The sequence below is a fragment of the Rhinolophus sinicus genome, linkage group LG07, assembly GCF_036562045.2.
Source record: "Rhinolophus sinicus isolate RSC01 linkage group LG07, ASM3656204v1, whole genome shotgun sequence".
In the NCBI taxonomy this organism is placed as follows: Eukaryota; Metazoa; Chordata; class Mammalia; order Chiroptera; family Rhinolophidae; genus Rhinolophus; species Rhinolophus sinicus.
In genome coordinates this window covers 6,159,530-6,182,330 of record NC_133757.1, presented here as the reverse complement: position 1 = coordinate 6,182,330, position 22,801 = coordinate 6,159,530, and the positions used below count along the sequence as shown (strand labels likewise).

At 50.2% G+C, this 22,801-nt stretch overlaps 2 protein-coding genes and 1 long non-coding RNA gene across 5 annotated transcripts in view; 2 read left to right on the top strand and 1 right to left on the bottom strand.

The window, feature by feature from the left end:
• Positions 1-323: 323 nt before the first annotated feature.
• On the bottom strand, positions 324-5,318 carry NKX1-2 (NK1 homeobox 2). The gene is made up of 2 exons (XM_074338838.1): positions 5,030-5,318; positions 324-3,362 (listed from the first exon to the last, which is right to left on the bottom strand). Exons 1-2 carry the CDS (start codon positions 5,241-5,243, stop codon positions 2,659-2,661), a joined length of 918 nt encoding a protein of 305 aa, XP_074194939.1. The 5' UTR covers positions 5,244-5,318; the 3' UTR covers positions 324-2,658.
• Positions 5,319-15,173: 9,855 nt separating this feature from the next.
• Positions 15,174-22,801, top strand: part of LHPP (phospholysine phosphohistidine inorganic pyrophosphate phosphatase) — a 111,873-nt gene continuing 104,245 nt past the window's right edge. For 2 of the 3 annotated variants that reach the window (XM_074338832.1, XM_074338831.1), the window contains exon 1: positions 15,174-15,367. In XM_074338832.1, the coding sequence (XP_074194933.1) occupies positions 15,243-15,367 (125 nt within the window). In that variant the 5' untranslated portion in view covers positions 15,174-15,242. The remainder of the gene's footprint in view (positions 15,368-22,801) is intronic. The other variant, XM_019742214.2, reaches the window with a different exon arrangement.
• On the top strand, positions 15,375-17,563 carry LOC141572879 (uncharacterized). Its single transcript, XR_012498360.1, has 2 exons — positions 15,375-15,625; positions 15,841-17,563. It is a non-coding gene; the product is annotated as an uncharacterized LOC141572879 (long non-coding RNA).

Here is a 22,801-nt window from a genome sequence, read left to right as displayed (position 1 = left end):
ATTTGTTTCCTGGCTAGAAACTGCCTCACAGACAGTGCCGTGTGAGCTGGTACATTGTCGTGATGCAAGAGCCATGAATTGTTGGTGAGAAGTTCGGGTCGTCTAACTTTTTCACACAGCCATTTCAGCACTTCCAAATAGTAAATGTGGTTAACTGTTTGTCCAGTTGGTACAAATTCATAATGAATAAGCCCTCTGATATCAGGAAAGGTTAGCAACATCGTTACAAGTTCGCAAACCTGACTGTCAGACCTCGTCTACAACCTCTGATAATTACAAGATTAGTTAAAAATTTTGCTAATAGAGACCAAGAAACAATTCAATTAGAAATCATTACAAAAAGAATTTATTAGACAAACACATCAATAGATAGAGTCTAAGGATTTGGTTGAAAAGCCACTGGGCGTTTTAAAGCAGCAGAAGTCCAAAGTCACACACTTCAAGCATTACTCTGTTAAAATTTATACAAACAAGAAAGGTCAGGAATTAACGCATTCCATGCTAGTCCACAAACAGATCAGCCTGCCACCTCGCTCCCCAGTCCCACTCTAACTGGAGTCTTATGATTCTGGTACCTGCGAGGAATGAAATGTTTCCCACATCTTACAGAAATTCTTCTTTATCACAGACCTGGCCTCTGTACACTTGAACTGCCCGTTCCTGACACATGGACTGTTGCTTCTGAGAAAGCAACCAACAGCTATTGAGTGAGTGTTTATGAACATGTAAAATGAATAAAATAATAGTCTATTACAGTAACTGCATTGTTAATCTCATCTGGCTTCAGTTATCTTTTAGAAAGTACAATGCGTTGTTTGGGGACACTTTTCTTCTTTGGAATAGAAAGAAAAGAGTCTAAATTAGTAAATAATATGTAATTAATAACATTCTCAAATCTTGTGAGTCTCATGAATATGAAGTCTTCATTTAATTTCAGAGAAAGGGAGGATGTTTTTCTATCATTTCTGATCGTAACAGAACTAGATATTTCAAGATGACAATAATATCATGTGTTCATAATACCAGTGTACTTTTACTTTATAAGAAATCATTGAGCGTTACATTTAATTATTAATGGCATAGGCTATCAAGACATAGCAAGGATTATGGTATCCATGTAGATAGCAACGGGCCTCAATCAAATAAAGGTGAAAATGAAACATACATGACCTAGTTGGAGACGTCTGGATTTCTGAGATATGGGCTACGAACCACGTTACATAGAAAACTAAAACAAGAGTATTCCAAACAAGCTGACCAGAGACTTTTACGGAAGAATTAATTGTTTAGGGGCGATAATAAAAGCAGTAGTTAGAATGCATATCCACTAATTAAGTTCCTGCAGTTGAATCTATTGTGAATATTCTTTTTTATTCCACAGTAGCTCTTTATACCCAAGAAGTAGTTCTTTCCACAGCCCCTTACAACCTTTTGCTTGTTCACTCTGCCATCATGGAGAGTGTTTGGAACAAAAAATTGCTTTCAAGCCAAAATCTTAGATGAAGCTCTAAAAATGTTGAGTTTGTGCTTTTAAAAAAGACTCTAATTCATGTGTGTGCTGGAGACGCTAGCTGTCCCCCAGCGCTGTCCCCGTTAAAAGCCTAGGAACGACTGGGACAGAATCATTAACCAGGACTGAAGTCTTAGAGTCTCAAATACTGCAAATCAAAATAGGCAGTCTTGTCCATTACATCTCAGTAAACTTGGGGGAAAACAGGCAGTCTCATGCATAGACCTCAAGATTTTAGTTGAGCCATTGGTCCCTTCATTATCATTTTAATGCATTTAGGGTCATTGCTGTGGTTTGTCAAAGCTGCTCTCAGAACTTGGCAGAGCGGCACAAGTGTCTACTGCAGCAGGTAAGTCTAGCTCCAAAGCTCTTAGATTTCCTAGCACAAACTTTGGGTCTTCTCAGAAAAATAAAATACCCATTCTTTCAGGAATAGCCTGTAGAGAGTCTGTTGGGAACAAGAATGGTGCTCAAGTCTGAATTGTAAAGAAGGTCAAAAAAACGATGGGTTTTATATATTTAAAAAGTTGTCCATTTCACAGTGGCAGTGTGTGCTCCAGGACCCAGCTCTCCCAGCTTTGTTCAGTGTTTTGGAGGAATCGCTGGTTTGGGGCCAATCATCAAGTATGAAAAAGGAAAACAATCGGCTATGAAAAGGGAAAGCTCCTTACCCTAGGAGTGAGCTACATGAGGATTCCATCCTAGATGTGAGCAGCTGGCGGGCTGGCGGCTCTGCTCCCTCGCGTCCCCATCCAAGCAGCTTTGTTAGCCTGGTGCCCAACGCCCAGACCTTCAACAAGAGCCCTTGAGCTGAATTAAGTCTGACCAAGAGTGACGAGTTGGGTCCAGAAACGGGAGGATTTGAGGACACTTTTAAAGACGGCAGATCCTGGCTCCCCCACAGTGCACTAGGTGGATTCGGAGGGGTCAGCGAGGCTGGAAGGGGAGCGACTATGAGTCGGCTGGCGTGCGGCCTGTCCCTGCCCTCTGGCGGCGTCTCTGGGCAGATGGCAGAAAAGAGGCGCGCAGACACCCGTACGCCAGGAGGGGGCTGTCCCTGCGCTTTAGCGCCCCTCAGTGGAGTTGAGATCTCACGACGACACCACTCGTGAATCCCGACGAACTGGGGGCCGGGAGGGGCTCCGGGTTCATAGGTGCGGAGCGTAGAAAGGGGTCAGGTAGGAGGGCCCGAGAAAGGGCGCAAAGGGGCCCCCGGAGGCGGCGGCTGTCAGCGGGAAGGAAGAGGCTGCCGGGAAGAGGACGTTGGCCGCGGAGTAGGAGGGGAAAGTCTGGAAGGGCAGCGCGCCCGGGCCTGGGGGACCCGGGCTGGTCCCCGTGGCGCCGCCGCCAGTCGCCGCCGCCCCGGGCGCCCCGGGTTGAGGCGCACCGGCCCCTGCCTGCGCCGCACCATCGGCGCCAGGGTTCTGCTTCTTCCACTTGGTCCTGCGGTTCTGGAACCAAATTTTGACCTGTGTCTCAGTGAGGCTGAGCGACAGCGCGAGGTTCAGGCGCTCGCACACCGACAGGTAGCGCGTGGCCCGGAACTTGTTCTCCAAGGCCACCAGCTGCTCGTAGGTGAAGGCCGTGCGCGCGCGCCGCGGCTTGGCGCAGCTAGGCTCCGAGCGTCGGCGCCGGGGCCGCGGGGAGCCGGGCGAATCCGGGGAGCCCGCGAGGCCGCCGGCGCCGCGCTCCCCCTCCGCCAACGCCACTTCCCGGGCCTCCGGGGAGCGCGCTGGGCCCGCCAGTAGGCGCGCAGGTCGCTCCTGTCGCCGCCTTCCCGCGTCCTTCCCGTCCTCCTCCGCCTCCTCGGCCTCCGAGCCCTCCAGCGGGGACGCCGCCCCCGCGCCTCGGCCTGCAGCAACAGGGAGGAAGGAGGCGGTGACCAGAAGCCCGGAAACACGCGGCCTGTCCCGGTCCTCGGATCTCCTTCTCGTCCTCCCAGAGCACGGTGCTCTTCTTCCAACTCAGCCCCCAGTTCTGTCCCTCTCCCGCGACGCGCTTCCCCAACCCACGACCGCCCATCCTAGCAAGCCCTTCCCAGGAGTCGGGGTTTAGGGGTGCCGTGCCCCTTTGCCCTTTACTTATCTGTCACCCAATAGGTGTCCAAGAAGTATATTTTGAATGAATGACACCCTGCATTAAGAAAACATAATGACCTTGTTGGACAACTTTATGGGGTGGGGGTTAGGATCATTGTACATTAAGACATCGAGGCGTCAAGTGCATTTAGGGCTGTGTCTTACCAGTCACTGGAGCCTATTTTGGTCTGGGACTCCTAGCAATTAAAAAAGAAGTTATTAAGCCCTCCTCCCCCTTTAAAGTGAAATTCTCCCTTTGCCATCTTCTCTCCTGCCGTGTTAATAGAGTTTCAGATTTGTGCGGGCCGGATCGATAGATGTCATCTATTAAAGGTAAGTTTTAATCGAACAATATTAGGATCAGACAGGGAAAGGGGTTTGAAGTCGGTACCTGCAAGCTGCGGGCAGGAGATATGCAGGCGCCAGTAATAGAATATCGATCATGGGTTGGGGGGAGGGAAGAGCGGCCCCTCGGAGGGGCATCCCAACAATTACCAGGCTGACCGCCGGGGCCCAAGCGCAGCCGCCAGAGGAGCCTGGAGCCCCAGACAATCACCGCCAAACTTAGGGAGGGGAAGGAGGATGCGCGGCATCCAGCCTCTCCTGAACCTGCTCCCCTGGCCCGCCGCGTCCCTCCACGGAACCTCGTGCCCACTCCCAACCCAGCACGGGTCCCGCTGTCTTTTGTCCTTTCTTCCTGACACAAACTTTCCTGGACCCCTCATCAGATGTCCATCAGTTAGGAGTAAGTCAAAAAAGGTTTTGAGGAGAAAAGCGCTTGGAGGAGAAAGGACCAAAAGCCTCCCATCACTTCCCCCCAACCCCAGCCCAGTCTACGATTGGGTCTGGGGAGAGTGAGCGCGTGGGGCAGCCGAGTCTCTCTGCAGGTGTCTCTGGATGGTTGGAAGTGGGCACTGGGTGCGTAAACCTGACCTCACTACTCATAAGACCTGGACACCTGATTAAGCCTCAGCTCCCTAATCCATAAAATGGGACGATGTTAATAATGCTGTCTACCTCATAGGTTCTGAAGTTTTTCTGACTTTTATCCCAGTCTCTAGCCCAGGTCCTGGCACGTGGCGGGTGCAGTAAACGCCTAATAAATGAATGAGTCTGGGCGAGGCAGGCGCTGGGTGTTAGTTTCCACTGCGAGCAAATCAGATCTGTGGTGTTTACTCGCTTGTCCGGTGAGCAGGGATGGGGCTTCAGTGGCAAATCCCTCACCTGGAATGCTGGGACCTCCTTTCTGCCTCAGTCCAATTCCATGACAGGAGCTACGCCTCGTCCTGTGCACCTTCTCCCTTTGGGGAAGACGCCTCTAAGAGCCACTCACCAGGTCTCTGGCTGACCCTCATCCACACCCCCGCCACGCACAGACACCTCTCCATCGCATCGTCTGAGCTGGGGCTTCCCGGGGCCGGGGGCCTCCTCGCATCCTTACCAGGGGTCTCCCGCTCGCGGGCCTGGTCCCCCGAGCTGGCGTCCTTTCCCGCTTCTGCCTCTGCCAAACTTTTCTTGGCTTCCCGGGGAGCAGGGCGCACAGCCGGGAGCGCAGCACGGGTGAATTTCTGCGGGTCCAGGATGTCCAGGACAGAGAAGGAGATCTTGTGGTGGGAGGGAGCCGCCTTGGCCCCGCCGTCCTGCCAAGCCAGCATGCCCGCCGCCCGCGAGCCGGAGGCCGGCGGCGCGGGTCCCGGGATGGCTACGCTTGGGCTTCCTTCGTCTGTGGCTCGGCGGTGGCTCTTCAGCGGGTAGGAGGGTCAGGACGGCCAAGTGAAGCTGGGGAGGGGGCGGGAAGGCGGGGCGGGGAGAGAGCCGCAGGGAGCTGCGTGCGGATTGGCACTCACTTGGCCCAGGCCCCTGCCACGTGCAGGGCTGCAGCACCAAGACTGCTCGGCGCGGCGCTCGGGTCTCTGGCCTTGGCAAGGGGAGCCGCTGTGCTCCAGGTGCGCGCGCCCGTCTAGAGAGCGCCGCCGGCTCCACGCGCCTCCGCCCAACCTGCAGGGATGTGGGTTCGCGCGAGGGAGGGAGGGCCGGACGCCTTCATCCCCGGGACCGCCGCAGCATACACACACGGCCGGACTTGCGCCCTTTCCACAGTGCACCCGCCTTTGCATTGGGAATGCAATTGAGGCCAGGACGGATTACTTCAAGGCAACGCTCACATCATCTCTTGCCCAGTCGATGAATCACAGTGATGGCCTCAGACCCGGTCACCTCGGATTTAGTCCTCGTGTTCTCACAGTTTGCAGTTTACAAAGAGCCCTTGGGCTTGCGCGATCTCACTTGATTCCCTTGAGGTGGGCGTGACCTGGTAAAACTATTATCCCCCGTTTTGAAGATGAGGAAATTGAGGTTGAAGGATGAGAAGTGAGTTGCCCACGATCACTGATGGTTGGCGACAAAGTTCGGATTAGAACCCGAGTCTTCTTCTCCCGGACTTTTCCAGTGCACCCCACCGTCCCGGCAGTGCAGGAAGAAAAGTCTGCTCTGTGTCCGAGGCTTTCCCGTCCACCCTGGGGCAGGGGTTTTGGAGAGCTGTCCAAGCCCCGCCAAGGTGCCCCGCAGCCGTGGAAACCTTGGCGGGTTTCAGGCTCAGAGCCAGGTGAGGGTCGCTGCCCTGGCTTGCTGAGACGCCGAGCATAACTCTGGATGCCCTCCTGGCCCACTTCACAGTCACAGGTTCGGTCATTTGCAATAGAAATTGGGCCTTTGGGAATCAGGCTGTATCTTTGACCCTTTAGCCCCCTCCCAGCCCCGAGAAGAAAAAGGTTAAAAAATGTTTGTGTGGTTTGAGTTTGAGGTCCAGGAACAGAAACGACTGAAATGGACCCATCTGCCCCACCGAGTCCTGTGGGACGGTGAACATCAGTCCTTGGGGAAGCTTCTACCAGCCACCCTTGTCTTAATATTCCTTTTTCCTTTTGTCACTCGCGGAGCAGTTTGTGAGCACTAAGCATTTACCGTATCTCAGCAGCAAATTCTGAGGCTTCTCCCAGCCACTCTACCCAGAAACACCTCCAGCGCTGCTGTCCTTTCTTCCCCACCCCATGGGGGTTTTCAAACAAGGGCTTGGCAATTAATATTGTGCAAGCAGGTAGGAGTAGGAAGGGGAGGAGAAACCCTCTCATCAAAGTGCTGGGAGCTGCTAATCCCTTCTGTTATTGAAGAGAGGGCCTTACAGGCCAGCTCCTTGGAGCTTTTCTCATTCAAACCTCAGGGCTCCTCCCAGAGGCCGCCAGCCACTGTATTCCCTGGGGATTTTAAAGCCCTGCCAAAATTTTCTTGGAGGTCCGGTCCTAAAGCAAACACAGATTGTGCTTTTAAAAGGAAATCAGGAAAGGAAGTGCCCTGCCCAAGCCCACTCTACCACCTCCCACCAGAGGGAATGCCTGCCATGTGAAAGCCAAAGAAAAGGCAGCCCTGGAACTAAACAGTGGCACCCAGGAACCTGGATGGCACATCACAGAGCCTTCTTGAACACAGACGGGTACTTTGTTTTCTGTGTTGACAATTCTTCCTCACCCAGTTCTCACTTGATTGTTTCCTTCATCTTCCTTTTCTTTCTCCCTCCCTCCCTCCCCATACTGACCCCAGCCTTCTTTACTTGTTAACACCCACATTCATATATTTTCAAATTTGGATTCTTCAGGGTAGCTGGAAATAGACCTCCTTAAGGGAGCTCCAGAATGTCCCTCTTCTTATCTGTTCTCCTGTACGAACTCTTGGGGCTGTTTGCATGGGAAGGTGGGCTGGCATTCCAGGGGCCACCCCATGTCCCCAACCAGAGGGACAGGGAAAGTGTGGACCGACAAGAGCAGTCCCAACCTGGGTCCTTTTCATTTCACTTTATAAATCACCTCAAAATTTTTGTCTTTAAATGATATGAATCATCTTTCCTTTGATATGAATCATTTTTCCTTAGAGGTCCACAGATGTTAAACATAGAAAAGGAACTGAAAAGGGAGAAGCCACAGATTGGAAGAACACATAAAGGCCATGTACTATATGTCTTTAAGAACTTTTCGCTATTTAAAATTTTTTTCTGCCCTTTATCGTTCCTATCTTTCTGATATGTGTGTTCAGTGTGGCACAAGGTTATGCGAACCCTCGCACTCAGTACTTGGCTTCTGGAAATAGCTGACACAGAAGAAACACTGCAATGTCTCCCATCAACACTGAAGGAATAGAAGAATTCTCCATCTTACTCACCTACCTTAGAGAGAAACCCTCCACCCAAAGAACAGGCTAAATTCCTCAATTTGGTGAAGGGAGAGAGGGTCTTAGAGAATTATTTTTCTGGCCATCTGCGTTGTAAACAAGCAGAAGGCAGTGAGACCTCCTGTAGGTAAACTTTGGCAATGCACTGACTTGCTAAAATCCTCACACATGTATGTATACCCAAGGTAGGTATTCCTATATAATAAATATATCCATACCCAGGCAAGCATCTTCCCTCTGTGCATGGAGTTGATTTGTTTTTTCAGCGTGGGCATTAAAATTCTGCCTGAGTGCTGTCTTTAAATTGCTTTGATGCTAGGTGGGTTCCAACCCTGACCTGTCCCCATGGCAAGTGATGGCTGTAACAAGCTCTGGATCAATATTCATAGCGGGTGTCCTGAGCTGATAACACTATCCAAGACAGTGTTCACTATCAGTGCAGACAGCTGAGATATTGCACCATTAGGGATGTTGTGTTAAATAACCTGATCCATTTCGGGGGCTATTTAATGAATTTCACAGTTTAGATAGTATCTTTAAGGAGAAGGCAAGGGCTATTCCGGAAGCATTGATGCAAATCAATGGTGCCAAGCTTCCTGAGCTATTCCACAAACAAACTGGCCTCTCATTCCAGCACAGCCTGGAGGAGCTGCTGCCCAGCCACGCACAGTGTTAACAATGGAAAGAATTTGCCGTTTATGCAACGGGAGAGCAATATTATGCGCCCCATTAAAGCATCTTAGATAAAATCTCATGTTCCTGAAATAAAAATACAACTTCAATGCTCTAGGTGAAACCCTGCGGTTTGGGCCAGCCCACGGGGTAGGGCATATATGCCAAAGAGACAGCTTCATAAGGCACAGCATGGTGAAAACGGGGAGAGAAGTCAACTGGTGGGCAACCCCTTTGCTCATCACCTCTGCCAGCTTTCCCCAAGACGTCCTTCGTCAAATTGGTCTACAGGACAGGAGGGGAAGGCACTGGCTTTTAAAAGGTAAACTACTGATAGCAGCAGAATCAGCTTTTAAATGTTTACTTGACTCTATACTCTTTGTTGCTGGAGAGGTCATTTACAATTAAAGGCTAGCAGTTCCCATTTCCCACCAGGGCTTTGAACTCTGGCTGCCAAGCAGAGCAAGTATTCCTTTATAAACCCACCTTGGAGACTTTGGTGAAAGCTCAAAGTGTAGCCTTCCCACCTATTGTCCCCAGACTGCTACCAAAATAAAAATGTTTAATCAACATATTTTGCTTTAAGAAATCACTATTTTCTTCTTGGAAATTAATAGGTTAAAAAAATCAACTTCTTTGTCTTAGAAAAGCAATAGAGGTTATACTGCTAAATAGGATACAGGTTAATTGCTCCTGATAAGGACAATATTAACAATAAATAGCTGTTCTTTCTTGGGCGCTTGCTCTGGAACACTTGACCAAGCTTTTTGCTCATTTTGGGTTATTTATTTTTAATTTGTTGGGGTGACAATTGTTAGTAAAATTACATAGATTTCAGGTGTACAATTCTGTATTACGTCATCTATAAATCCCATTGTGTGTTCACCACCCAGAGTCAGTTCTCCTTCCATCACTATATATTTGATCCCCCTTACCGTCATCTCCCATCCCCCACCCGGGTTATTTATTTTAACCCTCCCCGTGACTGCGCAAAGCAGGCACTATTATTATCCCCAATTTGCAGTTGAGAAAACTGAATTCAGAGAGCTTAGGTAACTGGCCCACAACCACAGAGCTAGGAAGTGGTGAAGCTGAGATACCACCTCAGCAAGTGAGATATCAGTCTGGTTCGGTAAGGTTCTTTTCAAGGAAATCACATTCCTGCCCCTGGGTGAAATCCAATTGTAGACCCTTATGGAAAGGCTTTCCTTCCAAGTTACACACATAGCTGGAATATGCAGGAGGACCTCCGAGAAAATCACTGAGCCCAAGCACTGCCTGGGAGGAAACTGTGGTGCAAATCTTGGGATCCACGTCTAGAGGCTCTTACATTTGGTGTTTTCTAATATTTTAGAAAACATACCTACTCCTTAAGGTAGTCACAGGAGGAGCCCAAGAGAAGGGAATTGCCAGGCCAGCCAAATTGCTCTGGGCATCTAGAAAAAGAGACATTCAATTGAAGAAAGAACATGCCAAGTGACTGGTTGAGGAGAGAATTGCTGAAGGGCAGGGCCAGGAAGAGCAGGGACACAAATGCATCTGGGCTCCTTGTGACCATGAGCAGAGCCTGTCATGTTCATATCATGGCATGTCAAACCACATCCGCAAGAGGCATGTGCAGAATAAGGAAGCAAGGGAGAACTTTGCAAATATATGAAGCACCTGCGTCCTGGTTGAATGGAGACCAGTACAATCTGTCTCTCTTGGGTGGTCTCCTGCAGGGAAGATGTCTAAGCCCTCTGTTCCCCACCTCTGTACCCAAATTTCATGCCCTCATCTTCTTTTCCCTGGTCTCCCTGGCTTCAGTTTTGCCACCTCTGCAGGCTCTTCACCTCCCACAGTGAAGACTCAGGCCCTCGGAGGGCCAGGCCCTGGTCTAAACAAGCGAAGCCAGGTGAGCCTTGTAGGCTGAGGACCTGTGTTCCACATCAGCGGGATGCTGCTACTCCATTGGTGGCCTCTGTGGGAATGCTGATCAGCGCTGCCGGATCTCCATGTTGCCCCAAAGAAACTGGAAGTCTGAATTATGTGACATCTCCACAGTTTTAAATGCTGGCAACCAATCCAGAAGTTGAAAAACAGAAGTGTCACTCGAGTATATCTGTGGGTCATGAGTTTGCCACCTCAGCTGTTCACTGTGCCAAATGACCTCATCTGATTTATTGCTCACGGCATTTCTATGGCTATGATAGTCCTGGGGGTGAAGACTAAAAGTCTTAGCATTGAACACAAGGTTTTTCACACTCTAACCCAACTGCCTGTGCAGCCCAGGTCTCTGGACAGACTCTGTTCCATGTGTGACATGTGGTTCTTGCCCACGTATGCTACCTTCTCAAAGACTCTGTCCAGCCCCTGGATCCTGGTGAGTGGGCAGTGGGTCAGGATGAGGGGACACCTGTCCCATGGGCTGGCCCCTTCCTGGGCTGCCTAAATGCAGTCAGTTCAACCAGGTGAGCTAGACGGGTCAGATTTGTCTCCCAGGACTCTGGATTAAGACCCAGGGGCATGTTTCCTGCAAGTGGTGGGAGCTTGAGCTCCAAGAGTAAGAAAAATGAGGATGGCGTGGCTGTTGAGGGGCCATCTGAGCACCAAAGTTATGAAGAAGAAGAGGCTTGGTGAGAGCTGGGAGAGTAGAACAGAATAGATGTGCAGAGCAAAGCAGAGAAGCCATGAGAAACAGATGCGTGTACACCAGCCAATGCCTGAGTTTCATTCCTCTTGAGGCCAGGTGTTCTGATTCTTCTGGGTTCCCTGTGAGGCTCTCTGCACCCTGACAAACACTCCTCCGTACTTTGATGTGAGCGTCCTGAGCAGTCAGTGTGCTGCAGGGGAACAGAGCCAACAGGATATGTGGGGATAGAGACAGAGAGAAACAGGCGTTTATCTGCTTTGTTTTGTTAATATGAGGAATTGGCTCATGCCATTATGAAGGCTGGCAAGTCCCAACATCTGCAGGGTGAGTCCCCAAGCTGGGAACCTTGGAGAGCCAATGGTGTCATTCCAGTCTAAATGCTGGCAGGAAGAGCTGTGTTTCAGTTTGAGTCTGAAAGAAGGAAAGAAGCCATCGTCTTAGTATGAAGGCTGTCAGGCAAGAAGAATTCTCTCTTCCTAGGAGGAGGTTAGCTTTTTTGTTCTTGTCAGATGAGGCCCACCCACATTTGGGAGGGCAATCTGCTTTACTCAGTTTGCCAATTGAAATGTTAATTTCATCCAAAACACCCTGACAGACGCAGCCAAAACGTTTGAGCAAATACCTCCTCCCCCCCCTCGCCCCCCACCATGGCCCAGTCAGGCTGACACATAAAATGAACTATCACACACCCTGAGACGGGTTCTGATCCCGGCAACTAGAAGAGCCCTGTGTACAACTCGCTTTCCCAACTGCGCATGTCTCTCCTGTATTCTCTTCCCAGGCCGTACCTATCTGGGAATCTCCTTTCATCTTCAAATCTCCTCTGTTCAAGGGCTCCTTCTGCGAGGCCTTCCCTGGCTTGCCCAGGCTGCCCAAAGTGCACCTGCCCATGGGGCCTCCGGCTTCCACCAGCCTCGGTGGACGTGTCTAGTTTTTGCCTGATCAGCATCCTCACCTCCTTTTCTGGTCCAGGTAGTGTGACTTCGCTCAGGTCTCCCCATCTCACTCTCACTCATATGTGGTAGTGGTGCGACTGCCAATCAAGGGTCCCACCCTCCCCTGGCCACAGGGTAGGAGTAGCTCCCTGCAGGACCCAGCAGGCTCTCCCCTGGGAATCTGAAGCAGAGTGACAAAAGTTGGGGCTGCTTGATCCAGGCAGCAATGCCTGAAATAAATCATCCGCCTTTTCCCACTCCTGGAGTCGATGGTTATGGGCCCTTCTGAGATTTGGTTGTTCAGCATTTCCTTTGATTCTGTAAATTGCCTTATAGCCTTTCCAACTCCCTCTAACCCCCATCTTGGAATTCAATTAGCAAGGGTCAAAGGACCCTGACAGGCACAGACTTTATCACACTGTGGGGATACAGACTCTCCGGTCCTTGAGAGGCCCCAAGTTAGGGCACACACAGCACTGTCTTTGTGCCTATTAGCACACTGATGTTTAGCAGGTTGAAGAGTTGAAAGGAATAAATGGTGGCCCAATAGCATAAACCCAAAGCTCCACAGTCTGATTAAGATGGAGTAGAAACCTTCACCTTATGAGGTAGTGCAGGCTAGGCTGAAAAGAATAGGATCCAGAAATGTTTAGAAATGCTTAGATATGGGTGCGGGGGTTCGTAAGGGATCCAGCATTCTTAGGGGAAACCGCTGCATTTGTGGAACAACCTATGCTTCTAATGGGCCGTCCATGCTGAGCAACCAGCAACTCTCCCCATTTCAAGATCCTTAGCTTCGTCCCATTTGCCAAGTCCCTTTGCCATGTAAGGTCACATATACACAGGTTCTGAGGATTAGGACATGGCCATCTTCAAGGGGCCATTCTGTCTACCACAGTCCTAGATACAGAAAGCGATTTGTTCAATGTCACACACAGAGCTAGTGGAAGAGGGAGAATTATGCACTGGCTCACCACCACTGGCATAAGTGCCCTTTCTCCTCCTCTTCCTTGGCATGAAGTTAAGGCCCAGTCATTTCTTTTTGCCCCCTTCTTCCGTCTCCCCGCCCCTTGTTTCAAGCCCTTGTTTCTCAGTCTAGTTGTGTAGGACACAGCTCCCTGGCCCATGCTGGTGTTATGAGCCTTGCGTCCCCCCCGGCTGAGGCAGTGGGTCGCCAGTCGAGGGTCGGTCGCTCACGGCAGCTCTTTCCAGCTGCCGACCGCTCACGATGGCAGCACATGGCAGCCCACGCCAATGCCCGGCGACCTCAGCATTAGGAGCATGGCGCTCCAACCACGTGAGCCACCGGGCCGGCCCAGGCCGAGTCATTTCTTAAGGTCCATTTCAGGCTGCTCCTCTGCTCAGAAACCCTGCTGCCCTCCATTGCCCACAGAATCCATCCTCTTGGCTGTGTCTGTGCCACTTGTTGGTGCTTGGCACACATTTGGTCAGTAATCTTAAAAGTATACATCTTATTCTCTGGCCACTCTTGACTTAAAGGCAATGATCACACCTTAGACCTTTTTGCATCCCTAGAGCCCACTTAGCCCAGAGAGTAGAAGTTCAATACATGTGTCTGGATCAGGATGTTTGTGGTTGATTCGCCAGACCGACTCACTCAGTTCCTGCACCACAGAATCTGGATGGCCAAAAACTGCATTTCCCAGACTTCCTTGCAGGTTGGACTAGGTTCCACCAAGCCAGACATGGTGAAAATGAGGTGGTGGCTACAAGTGGAGAATCTTCAAAGGTCGTGGTGGTGGGTGGATTTAGTTCTTTGGGTGCTATACCATCAAACAGCCTGGTGGAAGAAGTTCCCTGGCATCTTAGGTGCCAAATGACGGGCAGTGGTCCCGGTGGAGCAGTGCAACTAGGTGTTTCTCATAGCTGCATGGCTCTTGGCTGTGTCCCCACGTGAGCTTGGTTCCCCACTCCCCCTGGAAATCTATAAGCTCCTTAATTGCCTTGTGTAAACATGCTCCTCTAGCCGGAGTGGTTTCTATCTACTTCAAACAAAAACCATGGCCAATATAAGACATAATATTCGTTTCTCCCCCAGTCAGATCGTAAATCCCCCAAAGGACAAGAACTACTTTTTATTTCTCCTGTATAATCAACAGTTCCCATAAAAACTTATCAACATGACATGTACAATTCATTGAACTGGGCTAAAGTCCTAATATTCTGATGAATTCTTCTTCTTATCTATGAATCAAGGGACTGAAATGAAGTGGCCAACCCAATATGGTCTTCTTCTTTAGAAACCTCAAAGTTAAGTAAGGCCAGAATTCAAATTCTTTCAAGTTTCAATTTATTGTTATTTATTTTGAATTTTTATGACATCTTATTTGAGCCAAACGGACAACAATTGCCAGGAAGCAAGATCTCAAATGCTCCTCAAGTTTCACTTTAAATACTTCCAAGGATCAGGGGGCAGCCAAGAACACTCCTCATCTTTTCTATCAATTTTACTTCCTGCAAAAGTGATGTAACATTAAACGGAGAGTTCATCCCAAATTTCACTGGCCTAACACATTGTGATATTCCAATTTTCTTCCCAGCACTGTCCCTATGCATCCTTATTTCTACAGGGCTGTTGTCTGCATACAGTTTTGTATTCTGCTTTTTCATGACATGTTGTAACACGGGCATTTTCCATGTTGTTACCTAGCCTTCATTTTTGATGGCACATATTTCTTTCAGTAGCCGTGTTATAATTTCTTGAACAAGGCCCACCCTTGAACATTTACTTTTCTTCCAGCTTGTTCTGGCATTGTAGTTTACACTTCAGTCATCGGCTTTAGAATAGTTTCCTTAGCATCCTTCCCAGGTACAGGATTGTCCGTTCAAGGGTCCAATTATTTCCATTGCTTTTAGGGCTGCCAAATTCTCCGGCCAAAGGTTAATACCAGCGAAGCACTGGTACTGCCTTTTCTCTTTAATTTTTGTTACTTTTACAGGTGTCTCCTTGCTTCAATCTGCCTTGCTCTGAAATCTGTCCACTGATCTCCCGCGGAGAAGGCACCCATTTTGAGGGCACGTAACCCCGGAGTCCCGAGGTAGCTCCCGCCCCTTCTCCGCCGGCTCCACCCCCCCGCCGGACTACATTTCCCAGGTGGCCCCGCGCAGCGGGCGCAGCCGCACTTTCCAGCTGCCAGTCGGGACGCGGAGTTTGAGGTTTACAGAGGAGCGCAATGGACGCGTGGGGCGAGCGGCTGGCCGGCGTGCGCGGGGTGCTGCTGGACATCTCGGGCGTGCTGTACGACAGTGGCGATGGCGGCGGCACGCCGATTGCGGGCTCCGTAGAGGCGGTGGCGAGGTGAGTGGCCCGCGCTGGCCGCCGTAAGCGCAGGGCTCCGCGCTCAGCCGGGTCCCTTCAGGGCGGGGCGGGGCTTCTGTTCTGGCTCCGCCCCCTCCCTGGAGACTGGCGGTCCCGCCTGGGGAGGTCTCTGCTGCATCGCCGAGGTGCCCAAACGACCGGGCGTCCCTGGGCAAGCACCAGGCCGCTGCCGATTAGAGCTGTGCGGTCTGTCAGGGCAGCCATTGGAATGTGTGCTAGTCTGAGTTGAGATGCGCTGTAAGTGTAAAATCCACACCGGATTGCGAAGATTTAGGAAAATGTAAAACAGCTCATATTTCATATTGATATGATAATAACTTGACTATATTAGGTTAAATAAAATACATTAATTCCACCTGTTTCTTTTGACTTTTCTTAATGTGGTTACCAGAAAACTTGAAGTTACATGTGACTGGCATAATTCACTTGGACTCTCTTGACCTTCTATTTAGACGATAGGAGGAGGATGGCGTCTTGTCCATCAAGCCTTGTGCGTGGAGGACGCTACCAGGACCAGGACTGACACCACTGGACCCGAGGCTCTGTAACTGCCGGTGGCATCGCAGGCCAGTGCCGCCATGACGTTGATGGGCAGCCAGGAAGGGCTAATTGCACAGGACCTGGCCTCTCACAGCCACTAGCTGGGGGCCTTGGCTTGGTGGCCTGACTTCATTGGAACTCAACTTACCTACCTGTAGATGGCAGTTAAATGAGGCTCTTGGCCCTCAGAGAGCCCACCCCACCTATCTGTACAACAGCCAAACTGTCCTGCATGGCAAAACAGGAGATGTTTGAGAGGTTAGGAACTCAAAAAAGGGCGACGTGGCCTCCAGAAGAGCGCGTGAAGGGCACCCCAGATCTAGCACCTCCCTGCGGCCTTGGGGGCACAAGTCCTGAAGTTCAGGTGTAAGTGCCTTCCCGACCTCTGCCTTAGTCTCCATTTATTCTGAGACTTCAGAGTACCTCTGTCACAGACAAGAGCGTTAGGCGGTGGTGCCTGCCGGAATGGATCAGACAGCACTGGGCTGTGTTTTGACGTGAGAGGGCCTAGTGTGGAAGAGCAGGAGGCCAGAGCCTCAGGGCTGTGACAGGCAGACAAGGCCTCATGGTGCTCACGTCTGGAGGCGAGTTGGACAGTAAACCTGGACACAAATGAATAACCAAGTCACCAGGATGCCGTAAGTGACATGAAGAAATTTGGTGCTGAGAAAGTGACAGGGTGATAGAGAAGGGTCCAGGGACAGCTCTGAGGAGGAGGCATTGGAGGACCCACCAGAGGGTAAGAGGGCCTTCTGGGTGAAGGGGCAGAGGACGTGTATTCCAGGTGAGGGAACAGTGGCTGCAAAGGTCCGAGGCAGAAGAGAGCTTGGCATGTTCGCGTTCACAGAACTGAAAAGCGAGAAGTAAGGCAGGGGCGTGACTGTAGCGGGCAGGGACTTGAGTGTTGAGGAGAGGTGCTGGATTTTTATCCTGAATGCAGTGGGAAGTCATGGAAGGTTTTTAGGCGGAATGTCATGTGAGCTGATTTACTATTTAAAGAAATTTAAATATGAAAAGTGAAACTTTATAAGTGCCAAATTAAAGCGGGTTTGAAGTCTTGAAGTAGAAGATCTTTATAATGATGCCTCAAAATCTGGAAATCAACAACAAAAATCAACATCCCAGTAGAAAAATTACACATGGGTGGCCAGTTAGCTCAGTTGATTAGAGCGTGGTGCTAATAATACCAAGTTTGTCAGTTCGATCCCTGCAGGGGCCACTGTGAGCTGTGCCCTCCTTAAAAAAAAAGAAAAAGAAAAATTACACAAAGAATGTAAAAAATTCTCAAGCAAGAAAAGACAAATGACCCCTAAGCATTTGAAAGAGTCTCAGCTTTACTCAAATGGGAGAAATGCAAATTAAAACTATTGCTGAGATGCCATTTTTTCATCAACTTGAGAGAATTGGCAAAAACCCAAAACTTTGGGGATGCATTCGCTTGGTGAGAGTGTGTAGAAATGGACCCTGTCAGACATTGTGGAAGATGCATTTGTCATTACTAGCAATTCTGCTTCTGGTAATTTCCCTACCTCCTACATGAGAAATGACATAAGTGTGAGATCATTCACGGCAGTGCCTTTTGGAATAGCAAAAGAATGGAAACAGCTCAAATATCCATTAGTAGGGGAGTATCGTCTATACAGTGGCGTACCATGCAGTATAAAAAGGAATGAGCACACCTGCCATATAGATGTTGTCAGCAAAGATAGCAAGCACAGGACAGGATGCACAGGGTACTGTCTTTTGGGTGGAAAAGGCAGAAATGCAAGCAGGATTCCTGCTCCTGTGATTGCATAAAGTAGAGGGAAGAGCTTCACTGTGTGAAGAGTTGGAGGGCAAGCAATTGGGGAGAACTGGGTGGTTGGGGGGAGGGGTGGAAGCAAGACCACTGTACAACTTTGTATACAGGTATAAACATTTTTTAAAGTCTTTGAACCAGGTGAATGCATTTCCCACTCAAAGTATTAAATTACAACTATTTTCTCAATTATAGGGAAGCTATATGCCTGGGGCATGACTACTCACCACGACCTGCCCAGTTAGGAATTTGTGATCAGATCACCCTGTAAGGTTACTTTTGGTCGGTGAGTTTTGTCAGATTTATTAGAGACCCTTTTCATTCACAGGGGTCACAGGGCATAGGAATGTTTTGGCTCCATTATAATGTTAAGGGACAACTGTCCTACATGTGGTCCTTTGTTGACCAAAACTGTGGCGCAGAGCAGAACATGACTGTACATGTATGTGTATTCTCATATACTGTATACGAGGTCTGACAATTAAGTGTGTGGACTTGTTGCACCAATGTTGCTCACCTTTTTGGTAACAGAGGGATTATTCATTATGAATTTGTATCAACGGGACAAACAGTTAACCAAGTTTACTATTTGGAAGTGCTGAAAAGGCTGCGTGAAAATTTAGGCAACTTGAACTTTTCGCCAACAATTAATTCAATGCTCTTGCATCACAACAATGCACCAGCTCACACGGCACTGTCTGTGAGGGAGTTTTTTGCCAGTAAACTAATAACTGTTGGAACATCCTCCGTACTCACCTGGTCTGGCCCCTAATGACTTCTTTCTTTACCTGAAGATAAAGGAAATATTGAAAGGAAGACATTTTGATGACATTCAGGACATCAAGGGTAATACGGTGACAGCTCTGATGGCCATTCCAGAAAGAGTTCCAAAATTGCTTTGAAGCGTAGAATAGGCGCTGATGTCAGTGCATAGCTTTCCAAGGAGAGTACTTTGAAGGTTAGAGTACTTTGAATACCATAGTGATATTCAGCATTGAAGTATGTAGCACTTTTTCTAGGATGAGTTCATGAACTTAATGGTCCGACCGCGTATGTGTGTGTGTATATGATATATACATTCTTCTAACATAACCCATTTTTGGTTATGTTAAAGAGAAAACCAAATGGAGTATCTCATGCTAAAAGCCCAAGACACCAAACTTAGATTTAATATCTGCTCTAACTGCAGTTTCAACTGCTCCCAGAAACAATCTTATTCAACCAGTCTGGAATTCTCTGGTCAACACTAATGAGGTAATCTGCCATGTGGGCCCTCTCCATCTCACACCACCCCCACAGAAAGAAGAGGCAATCTGCATAAAAACCCTTTTCTTTTTCTTCCCACCCAAAGATGTCCCAGCCTAAAAATAACTCTTCCTTATCTTTTGTTAATAGCTCTCTTGCCCCACCTTTCCTCCTATAAAATCCTTCTCATTTAGGGGGACTAACTATATGTGCTGTCATGTCCCTTTATCAGCTAAAGAAACCACTGGTCAGAGCCTAACCTCTGTGCCAGACCTGTATTTAGCATCCTTTCAGGGAGATGGGGGCATTGAGGAAGGTCGGGGCTTCAGTCTAATAGCCTCTCCCGACTACTGCACAGATTGCAGGGTGTGGGATTAAGGAGGGTGGTCCCTGGTCCGTTAACCTCTGTGGGTTTTGCACTGGTGTCTTCTGACTGGTCCCCGGGAAGGTTTTGTTTTGATTTGCTTTATGTCTAGCAGATTTACCCAGCTGCGTGTGTCTGATAGCAGCTACACTGTATAAATCTAACAGCGCTACAGTAACAGTCCTAAAATACATCACAGCCAGTTATGTAGCTGAGAGAGGGGACGCACCTTCCCCAGAGCCTGTTTGTTTCTTTTCGGTGATTGAGGGGATGTAATACTTGTTATCCCTGGGGTCTTTATCATTGTGCTGTGCGGGAGCCTAGAGGACCGATGGCCTGGTCCCTCCGAAACGCCCTGGACTCTCTTGGCACAGGACCAAAACCCCACGCCTCCTCCTGGCCCACCAGGGCCTCAAGGTGACTTTGTGCCGCCTTTCCTCCCCTTCTCCCGCCTCCCCCACTTGCTCCCAGTTACACAGGCGTCGTGGGGGTGGCTCACTGACAGAGGCCCTGAGCCACCCAGGGAGCCTGGGCTGCCCGCACTGGTGCCCTCCGGCTCTGCCGACATTCCTTTTCTCTCTTCTGACGGCTCTTTAAAGACTAGGCCCCTGCACCCAGGCCCAGCCTCCGAGTGCCCATGCTCAGGCGCAAGGAAAGCCTAGAGGCCTCCGCCCTCCTTGTGGGTGGCCCTGGGCCTGGAAGAACCCAGCTGGTGGCAGTGTGTGGAGTTCAGGAAACTTCCCCCAGTCAAGTATACCTGCTTTGGGGTTTTCCACGGGGGTGTCTCAGACACGCGGGCCGGCGCTATTTCCTTCTCCGCGAGGTGGCTGAGCCAGGAATCCTACCGAACAGCCCTGCTTGTCAAGGGGAAGAACGCCGGGCATTCGGCTGCTTTTGGTAGTTTTTGCAGCCATGCAGTGAGGTTGCTTTGCACCTGGGGCTCTGGCCTCCTTGATATGCGCAGCCCACTTTGAAGTTACTGGGGAGCTCAGAGGAAGTCCCTGGGGTGAGAACAGACCACAGAAGGACAAGTGCGAGATGGGGTAGGGGACGACCCGAGTCCTGGGGAGGGTTTCCCTCCATGGCAGCCCCCCAGACTGCCAGTTCCTGCTCTGGGAACCCCTGGAGGGGCAGTTCACCATTCTTCTTAGACTTTCTGTGGTGACAGCTGCTGTCAGATTTTCTGAAAGGTTCCCACCTTTTGGGGGCACAGAGCTCCCGGGGAGTATAAACTCTGCTTTTTAAAACAATGTCAGCCACGATAATAGCAGTCTCCATTGATTGAGGGAGGCCTGTCACTTCCCAGGCTGGTGCTTGACTGCACACTCTACCTTCACAACCAGCCATGAGGTTGGGGTTTCAGCCCCGTTTCAAAGTGGGGACTGAGGTTCAGAGATTGAGGAACCGGCGGAGGGAGGAAAAGTGGCTGAGCTGGAATTTCCCCTGGATCTGCTGGACTCCAGAGCCCGTTTTCCCACAGTACCACGCTGCCTCTCCTTTGTTCACTCACACACCCAACACATATTTATTGAGCGCTTCTGCTATACTGAAAGCACTGCTGAAAGCCCCAGCAGTGAAATGGGCAGCATCAAGTCCCTGCCCCCTGAAGCTGATGGTCCAGTGTGGAGAGACCAGCGTAAATAGCACCCAGAAAGGCTAGTCGTGTCAGATGGAGGGCTAGGAGATGAGCTGGGGTGGGGGCGCGGGGCCTCACAAATCCAGTGGGCCAAGAGCTGGGGTCTGAAGATATCATCTGGGCCAGGAGTGTCCCAGATGGGAGCGCAGGAGGCTCAGGCTTCCGAGGCCATGCTGAACTCTGCCCCCTGGTCGTTCGGCGGCAGTGTGGTCTCTTCTTGGAGCTGCTGGGGACGGTGCTGGCAGGTGGGGTCTTTTCACTGCTCTAGGTCGGGTGGGCGGACGTGGTCATGGAGACATCTGTAACTGGCTTGGGTCCCCTTTATGGGAGCCCATTCTTGGGCAGTTGGGCTCCCCGAGGGGAGCCATTCAGAGGCAGGACCAGGCACAGCAGGGGCTGGCCCAGGGGCCGCCAGCTCAAAGGATGGCCCCGAGGCATCTGCATGTGAAAGGCGGGTGGGCATTTACTGCATCCTGTCATGGCCACTAAAGCACAGCTGCTGGGCCCTGCCGAGCCGGGCTTTTTTGGGGCCGGAAGGAAGCAGGCTCTGCTTCTGCCCAGAGCAGCCTCATAAAGCAATTCCCACCCAGCACCGCCACACCCGCAACCCATCCTTCCAAGTGGAGCCTGTCAAAGCCCAGCGTGCACCGGAAGCCTAGGGACACTTAAAACTCAGGCCCCTCCCAGCAGGTCTTGGATCCCAAAGGGCCAGGGCCCGGGCACCCTGTCTCTGAACTCTGGCCAGCCTGCAGACTTTAGGACAGACTCGCTTCTTAATGCTGGGCCACACTGGCTCCCTCAGCCTCAGGGACACAGGTCCCCAGGAGTGGCAATAATAATAATAACAGCTACTAGGGACCATGGGCTCCCAGGAGCCTCACCTGCTTTGCCTCCCCCCATCCCCCCACACCTGGCCCAGCACCTGCCAGAGGGGCCCCTTAAGGGTATTGGAGAGGAGAGGACTGGTACTGGTTTGAGTTTGTTTAGGCCAACAGGCGCTTTTCTGACTCAGCCCGGACCTTGGACAAGGCTTGTTTGTTGCGAATGTTCTGTCCTGTGACTGGTGCTGCCGTTTGCTGTGGGGGGTGAACCCTTGTCTTCAGATGGGAGAGGTGCTGAGAGCTCGTCGCTTGCCTCCAGGCTGTGTGTTCTCATTTCATAATATCTGCTGTTTGAGCTTCAGAAGTCACAGGAGGCCTCCTTGTAAACATCCCCACTAGTGCAGGAATATACGGAGTCCAGGGTCCAAATCCTTGTCACTGGGCCTGTTCCCGTCATTTCCCCAGGTGACCTGCTAGGTCCTGCCAGACCTTTTCCTCTGTATTTCCCCAAAAGCACAGAGGATTTTACGGTGCGGCCTCCTCTTTCCTGATTCTGGACCTTTCCTGTTGGCACGCCATCATACCCTCCACAGCCCCCAGCCCTGCACTATAAAGGCAGCTCTGATGCTCAAGGAATGTGTTTTCTTAGGTCACAGATCACAGGAGGTTGGAGTCCTTTGCAGATCCCAACCCAAGAATTTCAAACTCTTGTGTAGCCTCAGAGCCTTTATCCTCCACATGAAATCTAGGTAGAACCCCCAAAGTATAAAACAAAAAGAAAAACAAAAACCAGATGAAAGGACAATGTTTGAATAGTATAGAATTCAATAGTACAGTTGTTCAAATCTGTAATATTGATTATAAGGTCAGTCAGTGAAAATGATGATTTTGTGTTTTGATGAATAACAGTATTGAAGTTTGGCACAGTAGATACACACACAGTCTCGATGTTTATAACTTAGGTGTGTGGCTGGAAACAACCTGTGTGCCCATCAGGAGGGGTTGAGGG